Raw genomic sequence first — 20,097 nt, forward strand, 5'->3', positions numbered from 1 at the left:
CTGTGCTGCCATGCCTCCTTCTCTCAGCCTGAACCTATTAGTGTCCTGTGCTGCCATATCTCCTCCTTCCAGCCTGCACTTAGTGTCTTATGCTGCCATGCCTCCTCCTACCAGCCTGCACCTATCAGTATCTCTGTGCTGCCATATCTCCTCCTTCCAGCCAGCACCTATCTATCAGTGTCCCTGTGCTGCCATCCCTCCTCCTACCAGCCTACACCTATCAGTGTCCCTGTGCTGCCATCCCTCCTTCTACCAGCCTACACCTATCAGTGTCCCTGTGCTGCCATATCTCCTCCTTCCAGCCTACACCTATCAGTGTCCCTGTGCTGCCATGCCTCCTTCTCTCAGCCTGCACCTATCAGTATCTCTGTGCTGCCATCCCTCCTCCTACCAGCCAGCACCGATCAGTGTCCCTGTGCTGCCATGCCTCCTTCTACCAGCCTACACCTATCAGTGTCCCTGTGCTGCCATGCCTCCTCCTACCAGCCTACACCTATCAGTATCTCTGTGCTGCCATATCTCCTCCTTCCAGCCAGCACCTATCAGTGTCCCTGTGCTGCCATGCCTCCTCCTACCAGCCTACACCTATCAGTGTCCCTGTGCTGCCATCCCTCCTCCTACCAGCCTACACCTATCAGTGTCCCTTCGCTGCCATGCCTCCTCCTACCAGCCTACACCTATCAGTGTCCCTGTGCTGCCATGCCTCCTCCTACCAGCCTGCACCTATCAGTATCTCTGTGCTGCCATATCTCCTCCTTCCAGCCAGCACCTATCAGTGTCCCTGTGTTGCCATATCTCCTCCTTCCAGCCTGCACTTAGTGTCTTATGCTGCCATGCCTCCTCCTACCAGCCTGCACCTATCAGTATCCCTGTGCTGCCATATCTCCTCCTTCCAGCCTGCACCTATCAGTGTCCCTGTGCTGCCATGCCTCCTCCTACCGGCCTGCACCTATTAGTGTCTCTGTGCTGCCATCCCTCCTCCTACCAGCCTGCACCTATCAGTGTCCTGTGTTGCCATGCCTCCTCCTCTCAGCCTGCGCCTATCAGTGTCCCTGTGCTGTCATGCCACCGCCTTCTAGCCTGCCCCTATCAGTGTCCCTGTGCTGGCATGTCTCCTCCTCTCAGCCTGCACCTATCAGTGTCCCTGTGCTGTCATGTCACCGCCTTCTAGCCTGCACCCTAGGAAGGAGAAGGGATTCATTTAGGAATCAGATATTGATGGGTAACAGAGCTGAAAACTACAATGAAACTTTTGCAGGGCCATTAGCAGAATATTTGTAACAGAACATTACCAATATACTTTCAGCACCACCTGACACCCAAATTATGAAGGTCTCTATGACACTGCTGCTGTTCCTTGCCTGGTTTACATCTCTTTGACATTGCGGCTGTCCCCTCCCCTGCTTATATGGCTCCTAAACTGTGGCTGGTCCTCCCTTGTTTACACCTCTCTGACACTGTGGCTGACCCCTCTCTTGCGTACACCTCTCTGACACTGTAGCTGTCCTCTCCCCTGCTTACACCTCTCTGACATTGCAGCTGTCCCCTGCCCTGCTTACACCTCTCTGACACTGCGGCTGTCACTTCCGAAATTGCACTTCTCTGACACTATGGCTGCCCCCCTCCCCTGCGGCTGTGCCCTCCACTGCTTACATCTCTCTGACATTGAGGCTGTCCCCTCCCCTGCTTACACCTCTCTGATAATGAGGCGGTCCCCTTCCCTGCGGCTGTGCCCTCCACTGCTTACATCTCTCTGACATTGAGGCTGTCCCTTCCCCTGCTTATACCTCTCTGACAATGAGGCTGTCCCCTCCCCTGCTTACACCTCTCTGACACTATGGCTGTCCCCTCCCCTGCGGCTGTGCCCTCCACTGGTTACATCTCTCTGACATTGAGGCTGTCCCCTCCCCAGCTTACACCTCTCTGATAATGAGGCTGTCCCCTCCCCTGTGGCTGTGCCCTCCACTGCTTACATCTCTCTGACATTGAGGCTGTCCCCTCCCCTGCTTACACCTCTCTGACAATGAGGCTGTCCCCTCCCCTGCTTACACCTCTCTGACACTGCTGGTGTCCCCTCCCGTCGCCTCCCCTGCTTATACCTCTTTGACATTGCCAGTGTCCCCTCCCCTGCTTACACCTCTTTGACACTGTAGCTTTCCCCTCCCCTGCTTAAGCCCAAAAACCCGGGCCTTGGGGGGCTGAAGCCAATTGGGGCACTTAACCACTTGATGACCCAGCCTTTACCCCCCCCCCCCCCCCCTTAAGGACCAGCGCTGTTTTCGCTGATCTGTGCTGGGTGGGCTCTACAGCCCCCAGCACAGATCAAACACCAGGCAGAGCGACCAGATCGCCCCCCTTTTTTTCCCACTAGGGGTATGATGTGCTGGGGGGGTCTGATCGCTCCTGCCTGTGTGTGGCTGGCGGGGGGGGGGGGGGGGGGCACCTCAAAGCCCCCTCCACCGCAGGATTCCCCCTCTCCCTCTCTTCCCCGGAGATCGGAGGCTGCACAGGAACGGATCTGTCCTGTGCAGCCTCTAACAGGCTCCTGCCTGTCATGTGACAGCGATCCTCGGCCGCTGATTGGCCGGGAATCGCTGATCTGGTACAACGCTGCTACTGTTAGCAGCGTTGTACAAATGTAAACAAAGCGGATTATTTCCGCTTGTGTTTACATTTAGCCTGCGAGCCGCGTACGGCGGCCCGCAGGCTATTCACGGAGCCCCCCGCCATGAATTGACAGGAAGCAGCCACTCGCGCGAGCGGCTGCTTCCTGATTAATTAGCCTGCAGCCGGCGACGCAGATCTGCGTCGCTGGTTCTGCAGCTGCCACTTCGCCGACGCGCGTTATAAGTGCGCGGTCGGCAAGTGGTTAAACATGAAGGAGGAGAAAACGTAACCCCTCTGGAAATAGTTCGGGAGCAGAGTCATCATACGGTTCCCCTATGGGTCAGTCGGGAGAGGGGGGCTCATCTTCAGAGGAAGAAGCCCCTTTAGGAAAAAGAAGGCCAGGAGAGGCAAAAGGAAACCAAAAGGGAATCTTGAAACAAGTCTCCTGGCCCAATCCCCAACCCAGACGATCAGAGAGGAACAAACACAAATAAAAGTCTACAATTTATCTGGAGTTCCATTAAGTGATGCAGTATATTCTTTACTTCAAAGGGGACTGAATTTTTGTCCTACAGTAGACTTTGATTTTGTAAAATTTGAACAAGAACTCTTCCTTAACACCAGGAAACTTTCCTTGCATAGGTTTTTCTCGGACAAGAAATCCATCTCTGAGCCCCAGGGAACCTTGGAGACCTTTGTTGTTCCTGCACTAGTGGGCAATATGGAGGACTATTGGGACAGACAAACTCTCCTGGATTTATGTGAACTGGCAGATATCTCGGCTCCGAATGTAATTGAAAAGAACCGCCCACTACCCCACAATATAGGTACCCCCTCTAAATTTAACCCCCCTACAATCCCAGGTGGATCAGTAGAACTATTTACTAAAAGGGTGTTAGAGGAATGTAAGGCCTTAATCTACCCTACAGCTAGACCCAATCTGTTGCAAGTAGAAATAGATGCATTGAAGTGGTTACAATCGAGGTCAGATTTAACTATTAGGGAAGCTGATAAAGGTGGTGGAGTAGTGGTGTTATCAACAGAAGCCTATCAACAGGAATGTCTCCGACAATTACAGGATCGATCTACTTATTCAAAACTTCCCTCTGACCCTACACCTGCTTATACTTTGGAATTGAAGAAATTATTGCATAAGGGTATTTCTGATGGGGCCCTGGATAGAACTACAGCTAACAAACTACTACCTGAATTTCCACGTAGCCCGGTGTGGTATTGTATTCCTAAAATTCATAAATCACTGGAGAACCCACCGGGCCGACCTATAGTCTCAGCAATAGGGTCATTGACATAATCTCTTTCTCAGTTTGTGGACTTCCAGTTACGGCCCCTTTTACGCTCACTTCCTTCATTTGTGGGGGACACCTTAGAAGTCCTAAATATTTTGAATGATTTTGAATGGCAGCCTGAATTCCATCTAGCATCAATAGATGTAGTGTCGTTGTATAGCCGCATCTGCCATCCAGACGGCCTAAGAGCAATAAGGGATTTTCTTCCAGAATTACAATTACAGGAACCTATGGAGTGGTTCGTGGCAGCGGGTCTGGAGTTTGTCCTCACCAGAAACTCGTTCCTCTTTGACCACCAGTGGTACCATCAGGAGGTCGGCACGGCTATGGGGACCCCTGTGGCCCCTGCGTATGCCGGCCTCTTCATGGGCCACTGGGAGGCCAATAACATCTATTCCTCGAGGAACGGGTTTCTGGAGCGGATTAAACTCTGGATCCGCTTTATTGATGACATTTTAATTGTCTGGCAGGGCACCAAGGATGAGTTCGAATCATTTATGAGATATCTGAACAATAATGATGTCAATATGGCATTCACCCACAATTGGGGAGACCAACAAATGGTCTTTCTTGATTTAGAAATTGAGGTAAGGAATGGGGGCCTTCTAACAAAAACGTTTAGAAAAGAGACAGCGGTTAATTCTCTGTTAAGTGCAACTAGCTATCATCCCCTGACTACTATCAAGAGTCTCCCCTATAGCCAGTTTCTCCGCTTGAGGAGGAATGCCAGCACTTGGGAGGACTTCCTCAGTCAATCTGAGGATTTGAGGGATAGATTAAAAAAGAGGGGCTACCAAGAAGTGATGATCAATCAGGCTTTTGAGAAAGCAGCAAACAGAGATAGGCGATCGCTGTTGACTCCAAAAAGAAGGTCTCAGAGGGGTCCATCAAACCGCTTCTATATGCATTTTTCATATTCACCCATGTATGAAAACATCAAAAAATCTATTAAAAATAATTGGTGGATTATCAAGCAGGATAAACTATTGCAAGATAGGAGTAGTGTTCCACCGTGTGTGTCCTATAAGAGGGCCCCAAATTTGAAGGACAAGTTAACTCACAGCGAATTTATAAGTCCAATTGGTTTGACCTGGCTTGGTGACATGCGTCCGACTGGCAATTTCAAGTGCCATCATTGCTCTTGTTGTAATTTTTTGTTGGAGGGGGGGCGATTCACACACTGTGGTCGATCCTGCAAGATCAAACAGTTTATAAACTGTAGAACCCGGGGTGTAATTTACGCCCTAACATGTCCATGTATGCGTATTTATGTGGGGGAGACAACTAATATGCTCAAGGACCGCTATCAAGCCCATTGCAGATCGATACACAGTGGTGAGGGCTCTCCTCGTGTTATTGAACATATGCGGCAGATGCACGCCGGAGATGTCACCAAACTCAGGTTTTTGGGTCTTGAGCAGGTGAAAAGGGACAGAAGAGGGGGTGATTGGCATAGGAAATTACTCCAAAGGGAAAGCTATTGGATCTCATTTTTCGATGCTGTAGGTCCCCTTGGACTGAACGAGAGAAACAATCTCTCAGTCTTTATTTGATTAGATGTGCTGTATAGGGTGATATGTGTGTTTTTATATAACTCTATCTTTATTGATAATGTGTATGCATTTGAAATAGGTTTTTAATGAAATTCTATAAATATTTTTCCTTTTAGGTCTGGATCACACCGGGTCCACCGTATATTGAGGGGTGGTGAGTTGAATTAATGGCGATTGTGATCATTTAATTGTTCATTATAATTACTGAATTCTCTTCATCTAGTAGTAATGATATCTCTTGTTCTTCCCTGTTTCTTCTCCTCCCTTCCCCTCTTAAAAAAGCTTCTCTTCTATGCTCAAGTGGACTAGGTGTGATCTCAGACCTGTGGGAAGCTTTTAATATGCTCCGGTGGCAGTATCAATCCCCTTATGGGTAGTTAATTATGGTTGAGTATGCTATATTTTCTCTGGCCACAAGATGGAGCCAGTAGGCTCCTCAACCTATTTACCATGTAATAACTTTGGTCGCATGATGTGACGCCTATGCTTACAACGGGTCGCATACGCTGACGTTGTTTCGTGGGTAGGGCGTCAACCCATTAGGTTTTTTCCTATGGATGCGTACTTCCGGTCGCGTGCGCCGGATGTGACGTTTTTACACCACTCGTAAATCCGGAAGTGGAGGCTTTAGAGTCTTAGCGTGCGTTCCAAGCAACGGACACTCGGCCCCATGACGAGGGTTGATTGATTCGCCACCTGGGTAAGATATACATTATTTAAGTAGAGATTGTGGAGGTAAGCGATTGGTCCTGATGATGCGCCACATGTGCTAAGGCGCGAAACGGCTGTAGACCCTTTACTGCCTGTACCTCTCTCCAAGATGCTGGTCTGTAACGTTTGTTTATGATTTTAAACTGAAGCAATAAATTGATGTTTTAGCCGGATGTGCACCGTCGCTGTTTCTCTACCCCTAAGTGTTTATCTATGGATGGATGAGTGGCACTCCTGAGCTGGTGATTTATCTTGTGCATGGACTTTCTCTGCAAAAAAATGATTACATTGGATGTGTTTTCTGTCCTTTGCACGGATTACCTGTGAGAAGCTACAGGGCACATGATGTCACAGACCGCACTTATGGAAGGCCGCAGAGATATGGACTCATATTTGAAGGAGAGTCCAGAGGGATTGGAGGTGAACTCCCCTCTAGAAGTTAAAAGCCTGGAAAGTAAATTGTATAATTTGATGGAGAGAGAGGTGAGGAAATACTGGACGGTGGCCACCTTAAAAAAGTACAAGGCAGTAAAGAGAGCCCCGAGAGGGGTACGCTTTTATAAAAACCTTATACAAGCAAAAAGCAGACCAGCAGCAAAAGAAAGATGTGATGCCTTTTTTCAGTCCTGTGTGCTGGCATATCTAGATGTTGTAATTGAAGAGGATGAAATTGACTATAAGGAAATCCTAGAGGAATTAGACAAAGTCAAATCCCAGATTATTACATTGATGGATGAAGATCATCTGAAGTTATGCATTGCACGCTTTGAATTAAGACTTATTCCTATACAAGAGCAAATAAAGAAAGATAAGAATGCCAAGTTTGTTCGTGATCGATTAGACTATGAACAGCAAAAGGTCTTTTCCTGGAGAGAAGAAAGAGTGCAATATAGAAACAAGAACAAATACAAAAGGAGGAGAAAACGTAACCCCTCTGGAAATAGTTCGGGAGCAGAGTCATCATACGGTTCCCCTATGGGTCAGTCGGGAGAGGGGGGCTCATCTTCAGAGGAAGAAGCCCCTTTAGGAAAAAGAAGGCCAGGAGAGGCAAAAGGAAACCAAAAGGGAATCTTGAAACAAGTCTCCTGGCCCAATCCCCAACCCAGACGATCAGAGAGGAACAAACACAAATAAAAGTCTACAATTTATCTGGAGTTCCATTAAGTGATGCAGTATATTCTTTACTTCAAAGGGGACTGAATTTTTGTCCTACAGTAGACTTTGATTTTGTAAAATTTGAACAAGAACTCTTCCTTAACACCAGGAAACTTTCCTTGCATAGGTTTTTCTCGGACAAGAAATCCATCTCTGAGCCCCAGGGAACCTTGGAGACCTTTGTTGTTCCCCCACTAGTGGGCAATATGGAGGACTATTGGGACAGACAAACTCTCCTGGATTTATGTGAACTGGCAGATATCTCGGCTCCGAATGTAATTGAAAAGAACCGCCCACTACCCCACAATATAGGTACCCCCTCTAAATTTAACCCCCCTACAATCCCAGGTGGATCAGTAGAACTATTTACTAAAAGGGTGTTAGAGGAATGTAAGGCCTTAATCTACCCTACAGCTAGACCCAATCTGTTGCAAGTAGAAATAGATGCATTGAAGTGATTACAAACGAGGTCAGATTTAACTATTAGGGAAGCTGATAAAGGTGGTGGAGTAGTGGTGTTATCAACAGAAGCCTATCAACAGGAATGTCTCCGACAATTACAGGATCGATCTACTTATTCAAAACTTCCCTCTGACCCTACACCTGCTTATACTTTGGAATTGAAGAAATTATTGCATAAGGGTATTTCTGATGGGGCCCTGGATAGAACTACAGCTAACAAACTACTACCTGAATTTCCACGTAGCCCGGTGTGGTATTGTATTCCTAAAATTCATAAATCACTGGAGAACCCACCGGGCCGACCTATAGTCTCAGCAATAGGGTCATTGACAGAATCTCTTTCTCAGTTTGTGGACTTCCAGTTACGGCCCCTTTTACGCTCACTTCCTTCATTTGTGGGGGACACCTTAGAAGTCCTAAATATTTTGAATGATTTTGAATGGCAGCCTGAATTCCATCTAGCATCAATAGATGTAGTGTCGTTGTATAGCCGCATCTGCCATCCAGACGGCCTAAGAGCAATAAGGGATTTTCTTCCAGAATTACAATTACAGGAACCTATGGAGTGGTCCGTGGCAGCGGGTCTGGAGTTTGTCCTCACCAGAAACTCGTTCCTCTTTGACCGCCAGTGGTACCATCAGGAGGTCGGCACGGCTATGGGGACCCCTGTGGCCCCTGCGTATGCCGGCCTCTTCATGGGCCACTGGGAGGCCAATAACATCTATTCCTCGAGGAACGGGTTTCTGGAGCGGATTAAACTCTGGATCCGCTTTATTGATGACATTTTAATTGTCTGGCAGGGCACCAAGGATGAGTTCGAATCATTTATGAGATATCTGAACAATAATGATGTCAATATGGCATTCACCCACAATTGGGGAGACCAACAAATGGTCTTTCTTGATTTAGAAATTGAGGTAAGGAATGGGGGCCTTCTAATAAAAACGTTTAGAAAAGAGACAGCGGTTAATTCTCTGTTAAGTGCAACTAGCTATCATCCCCTGACTACTATCAAGAGTCTCCCCTATAGCCAGTTTCTCCGCTTGAGGAGGAATGCCAGCACTTGGGAGGACTTCCTCAGTCAATCTGAGGATTTGAGGGATAGATTAAAAAAGAGGGGCTACCAAGAAGTGATGATCAATCAGGCTTTTGAGAAAGCAGCAAACAGAGATAGGCGATCGCTGTTGACTCCAAAAAGAAGGTCTCAGAGGGGTCCATCAAACCGCTTCTATATGCATTTTTCATATTCACCCATGTATGAAAACATCAAAAAATCTATTAAAAATAATTGGTGGATTATCAAGCAGGATAAACTATTGCAAGATAGGAGTAGTGTTCCACCGTGTGTGTCCTATAAGAGGGCCCCAAATTTGAAGGACAAGTTAACTCACAGCGAATTTATAAGTCCAATTGGTTTGACCTGGCTTGGTGACATGCGTCCGACTGGCAATTTCAAGTGCCATCATTGCTCTTGTTGTAATTTTTTGTTGGAGGGGGGGCGATTCACACACTGAGGTCGATCCTGCAAGATCAAACAGTTTATAAACTGTAGAACCCGGGGTGTAATTTACGCCCTAACATGTCCATGTATGCGTATTTATGTGGGGGAAACCACTAATATGCTCAAGGACCGCTATCAAGCCCATTGCAGATCGATACACAGTGGTGAGGGCTCTCCTCGTGTTATTGAACATATGCGGCAGATGCACGCCGGAGATGTCACCAAACTCAGGTTTTTGGGTCTTGAGCAGGTGAAAAGGGACAGAAGAGGGGGTGATTGGCATAGGAAATTACTCCAAAGGGAAAGCTATTGGATCTCATTTTTCGATGCTGTAGGTCCCCTTGGACTGAACGAGAGAAACAATCTCTCAGTCTTTATTTGATTAGATGTGCTGTATAGGGTGATATGTGTGTTTTTATATAACTCTATCTTTATTGATAATGTGTATGCATTTGAAATAGGTTTTTAATGAAATTCTATAAATATTTTTCCTTTTAGGTCTGGATCACACCGGGTCCACCGTATATTGAGGGGTGGTGAGTTGAATTAATGGCGATTGTGATCATTTAATTGTTCATTATAATTACTGAATTCTCTTCATCTAGTAGGAATGATATCTCTTGTTCTTCCCTGTTTCTTCTCCTCCCTTCCCCTCTTAAAAAAGCTTCTCTTCTATGCTCAAGTGGACTAGGTGTGATCTCAGACCTGTGGGAAGCTTTTAATATGCTCCGGTGGCAGTATCAATCCCCTTATGGGTAGTTAATTATGGTTGAGTATGCTATATTTTCTCTGGCCACAAGATGGAGCCAGTAGGCTCCTCAACCTATTTACCATGTAATAACTTTGGTCGCATGATGTGACGCCTATGCTTACAACGGGTCGCATACGCTGACGTTGTTTCGTGGGTAGGGCGTCAACCCATTAGGTTTTTTCCTATGGATGCGTACTTCCGGTCGCGTGCGCCGGATGTGACGTTTTTACACCACTCGTAAATCCGGAAGTGGAGGCTTTAGAGTCTTAGCGTGCGTTCCAAGCAACGGACACTCGGCCCCATGACGAGGGTTGATTGATTCGCCACCTGGGTAAGATATACATTATTTAAGTAGAGATTGTGGAGGTAAGCGATTGGTCCTGATGATGCGCCACATGTGCTAAGGCGCGAAACGGCTGTAGACCCTTTACTGCCTGTACCTCTCCCCAAGATGCTGGTCTGTAACGTTTGTTTATGATTTTAAACTGAAGCAATAAATTGATGTTTTAGCCGGATGTGCACCGTCGCTGTTTCTCTACCCCTAAGTGTTTATCTATGGATGGATGAGTGGCACTCCTGAGCTGGTGATTTATCTTGTGCATGGACTTTCTCTGCAAAAAAATGATTACATTGGATGTGTTTTCTGTCCTTTGCACGGATTACCTGTGAGAAGCTACAGGGCACATGATGTCACAGACCGCACTTATGGAAGGCCGCAGAGATATGGACTCATATTTGAAGGAGAGTCCAGAGGGATTGGAGGTGAACTCCCCTCTAGAAGTTAAAAGCCTGGAAAGTAAATTGTATAATTTGATGGAGAGAGAGGTGAGGAAATACTGGACGGTGGCCACCTTAAAAAAGTACAAGGCAGTAAAGAGAGCCCCGAGAGGGGTACGCTTTTATAAAAACCTTATACAAGCAAAAAGCAGACCAGCAGCAAAAGAAAGATGTGATGCCTTTTTTCAGTCCTGTGTGCTGGCATATCTAGATGTTGTAATTGAAGAGGATGAAATTGACTATAAGGAAATCCTAGAGGAATTAGACAAAGTCAAATCCCAGATTATTACATTGATGGATGAAGATCATCTGAAGTTATGCATTGCACGCTTTGAATTAAGACTTATTCCTATACAAGAGCAAATAAAGAAAGATAAGAATGCCAAGTTTGTTCGTGATCGATTAGACTATGAACAGCAAAAGGTCTTTTCCTGGAGAGAAGAAAGAGTGCAATATAGAAACAAGAACAAATACAAAAGGAGGAGAAAACGTAACCCCTCTGGAAATAGTTCGGGAGCAGAGTCATCATACGGTTCCCCTATGGGTCAGTCGGGAGAGGGGGGCTCATCTTCAGAGGAAGAAGCCCCTTTAGGAAAAAGAAGGCCAGGAGAGGCAAAAGGAAACCAAAAGGGAATCTTGAAACAAGTCTCCTGGCCCAATCCCCAACCCAGACGATCAGAGAGGAACAAACACAAATAAAAGTCTACAATTTATCTGGAGTTCCATTAAGTGATGCAGTATATTCTTTACTTCAAAGGGGACTGAATTTTTGTCCTACAGTAGACTTTGATTTTGTAAAATTTGAACAAGAACTCTTCCTTAACACCAGGAAACTTTCCTTGCATAGGTTTTTCTCGGACAAGAAATCCATCTCTGAGCCCCAGGGAACCTTGGAGACCTTTGTTGTTCCCCCACTAGTGGGCAATATGGAGGACTATTGGGACAGACAAACTCTCCTGGATTTATGTGAACTGGCAGATATCTCGGCTCCGAATGTAATTGAAAAGAACCGCCCACTACCCCACAATATAGGTACCCCCTCTAAATTTAACCCCCCTACAATCCCAGGTGGATCAGTAGAACTATTTACTAAAAGGGTGTTAGAGGAATGTAAGGCCTTAATCTACCCTACAGCTAGACCCAATCTGTTGCAAGTAGAAATAGATGCATTGAAGTGGTTACAATCGAGGTCAGATTTAACTATTAGGGAAGCTGATAAAGGTGGTGGAGTAGTGGTGTTATCAACAGAAGCCTATCAACAGGAATGTCTCCGACAATTACAGGATCGATCTACTTATTCAAAACTTCCCTCTGACCCTACACCTGCTTATACTTTGGAATTGAAGAAATTATTGCATAAGGGTATTTCTGATGGGGCCCTGGATAGAACTACAGCTAACAAACTACTACCTGAATTTCCACGTAGCCCGGTGTGGTATTGTATTCCTAAAATTCATAAATCACTGGAGAACCCACCGGGCCGACCTATAGTCTCAGCAATAGGGTCATTGACAGAATCTCTTTCTCAGTTTGTGGACTTCCAGTTACGGCCCCTTTTACGCTCACTTCCTTCATTTGTGGGGGACACCTTAGAAGTCCTAAATATTTTGAATGATTTTGAATGGCAGCCTGAATTCCATCTAGCATCAATAGATGTAGTGTCGTTGTATAGCCGCATCTGCCATCCAGACGGCCTAAGAGCAATAAGGGATTTTCTTCCAGAATTACAATTACAGGAACCTATGGAGTGGTCCGTGGCAGCGGGTCTGGAGTTTGTCCTCACCAGAAACTCGTTCCTCTTTGACCGCCAGTGGTACCATCAGGAGGTCGGCACGGCTATGGGGACCCCTGTGGCCCCTGCGTATGCCGGCCTCTTCATGGGCCACTGGGAGGCCAATAACATCTATTCCTCGAGGAACGGGTTTCTGGAGCGGATTAAACTCTGGATCCGCTTTATTGATGACATTTTAATTGTCTGGCAGGGCACCAAGGATGAGTTCGAATCATTTATGAGATATCTGAACAATAATGATGTCAATATGGCATTCACCCACAATTGGGGAGACCAACAAATGGTCTTTCTTGATTTAGAAATTGAGGTAAGGAATGGGGGCCTTCTAATAAAAACGTTTAGAAAAGAGACAGCGGTTAATTCTCTGTTAAGTGCAACTAGCTATCATCCCCTGACTACTATCAAGAGTCTCCCCTATAGCCAGTTTCTCCGCTTGAGGAGGAATGCCAGCACTTGGGAGGACTTCCTCAGTCAATCTGAGGATTTGAGGGATAGATTAAAAAAGAGGGGCTACCAAGAAGTGATGATCAATCAGGCTTTTGAGAAAGCAGCAAACAGAGATAGGCGATCGCTGTTGACTCCAAAAAGAAGGTCTCAGAGGGGTCCATCAAACCGCTTCTATATGCATTTTTCATATTCACCCATGTATGAAAACATCAAAAAATCTATTAAAAATAATTGGTGGATTATCAAGCAGGATAAACTATTGCAAGATAGGAGTAGTGTTCCACCGTGTGTGTCCTATAAGAGGGCCCCAAATTTGAAGGACAAGTTAACTCACAGCGAATTTATAAGTCCAATTGGTTTGACCTGGCTTGGTGACATGCGTCCGACTGGCAATTTCAAGTGCCATCATTGCTCTTGTTGTAATTTTTTGTTGGAGGGGGGGCGATTCACACACTGAGGTCGATCCTGCAAGATCAAACAGTTTATAAACTGTAGAACCCGGGGTGTAATTTACGCCCTAACATGTCCATGTATGCGTATTTATGTGGGGGAAACCACTAATATGCTCAAGGACCGCTATCAAGCCCATTGCAGATCGATACACAGTGGTGAGGGCTCTCCTCGTGTTATTGAACATATGCGGCAGATGCACGCCGGAGATGTCACCAAACTCAGGTTTTTGGGTCTTGAGCAGGTGAAAAGGGACAGAAGAGGGGGTGATTGGCATAGGAAATTACTCCAAAGGGAAAGCTATTGGATCTCATTTTTCGATGCTGTAGGTCCCCTTGGACTGAACGAGAGAAACAATCTCTCAGTCTTTATTTGATTAGATGTGCTGTATAGGGTGATATGTGTGTTTTTATATAACTCTATCTTTATTGATAATGTGTATGCATTTGAAATAGGTTTTTAATGAAATTCTATAAATATTTTTCCTTTTAGGTCTGGATCACACCGGGTCCACCGTATATTGAGGGGTGGTGAGTTGAATTAATGGCGATTGTGATCATTTAATTGTTCATTATAATTACTGAATTCTCTTCATCTAGTAGGAATGATATCTCTTGTTCTTCCCTGTTTCTTCTCCTCCCTTCCCCTCTTAAAAAAGCTTCTCTTCTATGCTCAAGTGGACTAGGTGTGATCTCAGACCTGTGGGAAGCTTTTAATATGCTCCGGTGGCAGTATCAATCCCCTTATGGGTAGTTAATTATGGTTGAGTATGCTATATTTTCTCTGGCCACAAGATGGAGCCAGTAGGCTCCTCAACCTATTTACCATGTAATAACTTTGGTCGCATGATGTGACGCCTATGCTTACAACGGGTCGCATACGCTGACGTTGTTTCGTGGGTAGGGCGTCAACCCATTAGGTTTTTTCCTATGGATGCGTACTTCCGGTCGCGTGCGCCGGATGTGACGTTTTTACACCACTCGTAAATCCGGAAGTGGAGGCTTTAGAGTCTTAGCGTGCGTTCCAAGCAACGGACACTCGGCCCCATGACGAGGGTTGATTGATTCGCCACCTGGGTAAGATATACATTATTTAAGTAGAGATTGTGGAGGTAAGCGATTGGTCCTGATGATGCGCCACATGTGCTAAGGTGCGAAACGGCTGTAGACCCTTTACTGCCTGTACCTCTCTCCAAGATGCTGGTCTGTAACGTTTGTTTATGATTTTAAACTGAAGCAATAAATTGATGTTTTAGCCGGATGTGCACCGTCGCTGTTTCTCTACCCCTAAGTGTTTATCTATGGATGGATGAGTGGCACTCCTGAGCTGGTGATTTATCTTGTGCATGGACTTTCTCTGCAAAAAAATGAAGGAGAAGTTGCTACATATGAAAGATGAGGCTGAAAATAGAGAGCAACCAATGAAAAAGGAGAAACTGAGGCCCAAGGGACCCGCTCATGAAAGGGAAGTCCCAGCATACTTTTCCTTGAGGCGCAAAAAGTATGAATCTGGCCTTGGGGATGTAACTACAAAGTAGCTCCCCCCTCCCCCTGCAGAGATCTGATACCCCCCACCTTCCAAATTTCCATTACACTGGATCCCTGTCCTGTGGGTATGCAGAAAGGCAGTGGAGCATTATATGTTACATGCTTCTGGCAGCCATACAGGTCCTCTTCACTTTCCTTCAGCGTGCAAGTGCCGTGCATCAAGCCAATCAATCGTCACCTTCTGTCCCGTGTCATGTGACAGGAACAGAAGCTGTATAGTGATTGGTTGGTTGCAGGGCAAGGAAAGTGAAGAGGACCTGTATCACTGCTGGGAGCAGGCAACCTATAATGCTCTGCTGCCGCTATATATATCCTCAGGATTTGGGCCCCCAAGTTCCCTGTGGTGGTGGTGGTGGGGGGGGGGGGGTGTTACACCTGTGTATTTAGCACATTTTTATAGACTTTTACCCTGTATTATGTAATTGTTATTGTGGAGCTCAGTACCTGTGACATTCGTTCCATCGGAGCGCTGGCACCAGACCTCCCTCTTGTTGTCCTTCCAGGCACTCATTTTCCACAGGTAGCGGAAGCATTTTCCTCCTGCCGGTAAACACACAAACAGCGGCGGTTAAATCTCATTATTTCTGGGAGTATGAAACTCATTATATTCACAGCCTGCTCCGGCCAAAACAAACTCTCAGCTCCCGATGGCTAATTATACGTAATGGATGAGACTGGCAGGCTCAGCCTCGCGCGCAATATCACTCGAGCTCTGGCGATCGCCAACGCCGAGAGGATGCTGCCATTACCTGCGAGCAAAATCAGCCGAAACTAAACTTTTAACGAGGAAGCCAATTCCAGAAATTATAGCAGAATACGGAGTCAGGACGGATGGATAAGTGAACTCTAATCCAATGGTGATTAGGCGGAAAATCCACAAGGCTAGCTGATGACTCATCTGTGTCTACTCAAGCCCAATGGATCAACCGTCATGGCTGGCATCATTATGGGATGTGTTTATTAGAGAGTGATAGCTGAATTTACATATTAAAGGGAAATTCCCTGAGTTGAGAGGAACATGGAGGCTGTTATATTTATTTCTTTTTAAGCAATACACATTACCTGGCTGGTCTCCTGATCCTTCTCCTCTAATACTTTTAGCCATAGACTCTAAACAAGCAGGCAGATTTGCATGGGGGTGCTACACTGGGGCATGCTGGGACACTGCCCCACCAGCAATCTTTACCACCACGCTCCGTAACATACAGTTAACTGTTTCCAGTCTTGTACAGAGTACAGTGAAGAGGGTAGGGGCTGTAATAAAATTCTCCATGTCAGTCGGATTCTATGTAGGCATTACATTGTTTCCATTCATAAATTTAACGATCGGCGGCGGAAACCGGTGGAAATCAGCGGCAGTGTTTATTCTCAGCGGACATGTACAGATTGGCACAGGGGACTTTTGTTCCCTGCATCCAACCCCCCTGCTAGCAGCAGCAGCACGATCGCCTGCAGACCAACCAAACTACAGGGACGCGAGTAGCGCGTCGCTGCGGCTCTAGCAGCTGCCGCTGCGGACTTGAAGCACACGTCCGCGTGGCATAAATGGTTAAGTGGAGGTGCCAGGATTCTCCTGCTCTCAAAGATTGGATTGGTAGAGTTAATATGGTTAAGGGTATGGAGAATCAGATTGCGTTAGAGCAAGATAGGATGGAGATCTTTAATAATAAGTGGGAAAAGTGGAGTATGTTTCAAGATACGGTGGAATATAGGAACATGGTGGGAATGTAGGGGAGAAGCCTCTTGTTGAAAATGTGCAGGTTGAGATTCCTTGTACATGCTATATTTTGTATTTTATACTAAGGGTGGAGTATGATGAGAACTGCATTGTTTGGATTTGGAGGAGGAGGGAGGGTAATGCTTCATATTGCTTTAATTTGTTCTGTATTATGAAAAAAAAATGGGGGAAGAGTGGATTGTTATTGTTTGATGTTGGCACTTGATGAAGTTCATGGATATGATCTTTTGTTCCTCAATAAATTATATAATATAATATATATATATATATATATATATATATATATATATATATATATATATATATATATATATATATATATATATATATATATATATATATGACATTAGCAGCTTCAGTAGAGTTATCTTGTTTGTGATTAGTGCTCTGCTTTTGACATCAGTCGGCAGAACTCGTTGTGCTGTAAATTCTTGGAATGTTTTGATCTCTCTCTGCTAGCAGAAAATACATAAACTGAAAGCAGAAGTCCTCTGTCGCTATCTTGCACTGCCCCCTAGTGACAAGTGGCCATAAATACACATTACAGCAGTACTATTTAGTAGCAAGCACATGTAACAGATAAGAAATAAAAAAGTACTAAAATAAATTGTCCTGGAGCACTTGCAAGCTCGTAATTAAATTGGCTGCTAATGGATTAAAGGTAAGCTCACACTTTCCTTTGTTGTCGTGGAATTTAACTGCTTATTTTTTTGAGAGTTGCAACCCGATTCAAGGTGCAAGTGGGGACTTCTCCACATGTCTATATAATAAGCGATTGTCTGTTTAGCAACCCATCTCTGTGAGAGTTACTCCACGCTGTACATGGTTTAAAGCGGACCTGAACTCAGAACTTTTACAGAAAAACATCTTTGTTACAGCTGATACAAATCCTGCAATAAATCTGCAGTGTGTCTACGTACTGCTTTCATGGAAGTAGACATGGGGCCTGATTCACAAAGCGGTGCAAACTTTTTCGCGGACTTTTGCGCGCGCAAAGTGCCACGATTCGCGCGATCGCGGACTTTTGCGCGCGCAATTTGCGCGAATCGCGGCATATTGCGCGTGCAAAAGTCCGCGATTGCGCAAATCACGGCACTTTGCGCGCGCAAAAGTCCGCGAAAAAGTTTGCACCGCTTTGTGAATCAGGCCCATAGGGTTAACATCCCGTGTTTACATACTAGCTGCTCTGCCAAGGCAGCCAGCAGACACAGTTGAGGGATCAAATTATATCTAGTGATTAGTCACAAATAAGAGGGAATTAGACAGGCTAAATTATCAAAATACATAGTTGTCCTTGTGTGTTTTTCTCCTTCTACCTCTCAACGAATAAGACATCTTGTGCATCCTACCTGGCTGGGAACTTACAATAACACTCTTGACCTTCCTGACAGGGAAATCACAGGACATAAAGTACATAACATCTGGTTTCCAGAGAGTGCCTTGTTTGTCATACCTCATTGTCAGCACTCATTGGGGCTCTTGACCTTAACCCTCCTGTAGTCATGATTTTTAAGGTCAAAGTGTCAAAAAATAAAATTTAAACTGTTAAAAAAAAGTGTTGTCAAAAACCTAAAAGAAAGACCATACCAAGAGCTAAGTGTTCTGGGTTATATAGAACTGTATGAGTAGCAGGGAAGGTTTCCTTCATAGGCAATCACTGTGTAGGTGGGTAGAGAAAACACACAGCTTCACACACTTGGATTGCCAGCAATGTCCGTTCTCTGAAAACAACACATGCGATAAACTATTACTCTTGTCAGCAGGGCTGTGGAGTCTGTACAAAAATCACCCGACTCCAACTCCTCAATTTATGAAACCACTGACTCTGACCCCAGGGGCCATATGCAATTTGAGGAGATAAGAAGCTTAAAACATGCAAGCTACTTATCTCCTCACATCGCTCAGGATTTACCGGCAAATTCAATTGCCAGTTTCACCTGCCCGATGTCCTTGCGTAAAGGAGCATAACTGAGGCGAATACTCAGGGCTGGATTTTGAGCCAAGGACACATAGGCCATGGCCTAGGGCACCACAGGATCAAGGGCGGGTGGGCGGCAGGCTATACTGGAAGAAGAGGGTCAGTTGGCTATCTATACTGGAGGGCGGAGTCATCAGACTATCTATAAGGAAGAGGGAGGGTCATCTGGCCAGCGAGTATTCCTGCTCTGATCTGCGTTACAAGGGAAAGTAGCCTGTACTGCGCTCCATATGCTACCAGGAGCGCCATCACTAACGAGGGAAGAGATACCTGGGAGTGTGAACAATCCTGTGGGAGGACAGTGACAATACTTTTATCGGTGATTGCAAAGTGGAAGTGGTAACACAGCATCCAGTAGACTGCCTGTCAAGTGATGTCACATGACAGGCAGCCTATTGGGCCAATCAGAGTGCCAGGATCACTTCCTTCAAAGTAACTGGACCTGAAGGGTTCCAGGGCGGGATGATCGGAGCTCCGGATGATCAGAGCACCCATTACTGGCTAATAGCCGGCATAAGCTACAAGCGCTCGCTATGCTGGGTATATCAAGCACTCCTCTGACCACGGGTAATAATGCATGCTCTGCTGCCAATAGTGCATATAGCGTGCATTAAGATGCGCAGGGTTAAATAGCACAAGTAACAGAGGGTTACTCACGCTATTTGTCTTAGTGAATCAAGCCCACTATTTCCTATTGTAGTAACTGTTGTTCTCTGATTTAAATTTGGTTTTTGCCTTCCTGTTGGCGCCTGCTGGTGAATAGCTAATTTGAGTACTGTTGTGTCCACCTACTGTCAATGCTCTTGGGGTGAATAGATCTAAGCATTGATGGAATTTTTTCTTTATTCATTGATGGGGGTCTTTTTTTACATTTTAAAAGGTGGAAGACTGTGTAAAATGATGTCAAATTGCTGTAAACCCTTCAAAGTTATATATAAGCCTCTGTATGTTACATTACTTTTGTATGGTTCTGATCCAGTTCTGTATCATGCCTGAAGAATAAACTTAAAGAGGAACTTCAGCCTAAACACACATACTGTCATAAAGTTACATTAGTAATGTCAATTAAAATAGATAGGTCATATAATCTCTTACCCACCCTGTTTTGAAAGAACAGGCAAATGTTTGTGATTTCATGGGGGCAGCCATCTTTTTGGTTGAAATCAGGTGACAGGGAGCATGAGACACAGTTCCAACTGTCCTGATCCCAGCTGCGTGCGCTAGGCAACGAGAACAACATCAGAAATCTCATCATGCTTTGCCAGCATCAGGGGAAACATGCCCGGACAAATTTCTTTGATGGGGCGGAGCTTAGCTTCTG

The 20,097-nt window shown here is 45.6% G+C and overlaps 1 protein-coding gene across 3 annotated transcripts in view; it reads right to left on the reverse strand.

Moving 5' to 3' along the window:
• Positions 1-20,097, reverse strand: part of THSD7B (thrombospondin type 1 domain containing 7B) — a 733,248-nt gene that overhangs the window by 16,155 nt on the left and 696,996 nt on the right. For all 3 annotated transcript variants that reach the window (XM_068245888.1, XM_068245890.1, XM_068245889.1), the window contains one exon: positions 15,505-15,600. In XM_068245888.1, the coding sequence (XP_068101989.1) occupies positions 15,505-15,600 (96 nt within the window). The remainder of the gene's footprint in view (positions 1-15,504; positions 15,601-20,097) is intronic.

Source organism: Hyperolius riggenbachi, chromosome 7 (genome assembly GCF_040937935.1).
Source record: "Hyperolius riggenbachi isolate aHypRig1 chromosome 7, aHypRig1.pri, whole genome shotgun sequence".
In the NCBI taxonomy this organism is placed as follows: Eukaryota; Metazoa; Chordata; class Amphibia; order Anura; family Hyperoliidae; genus Hyperolius; species Hyperolius riggenbachi.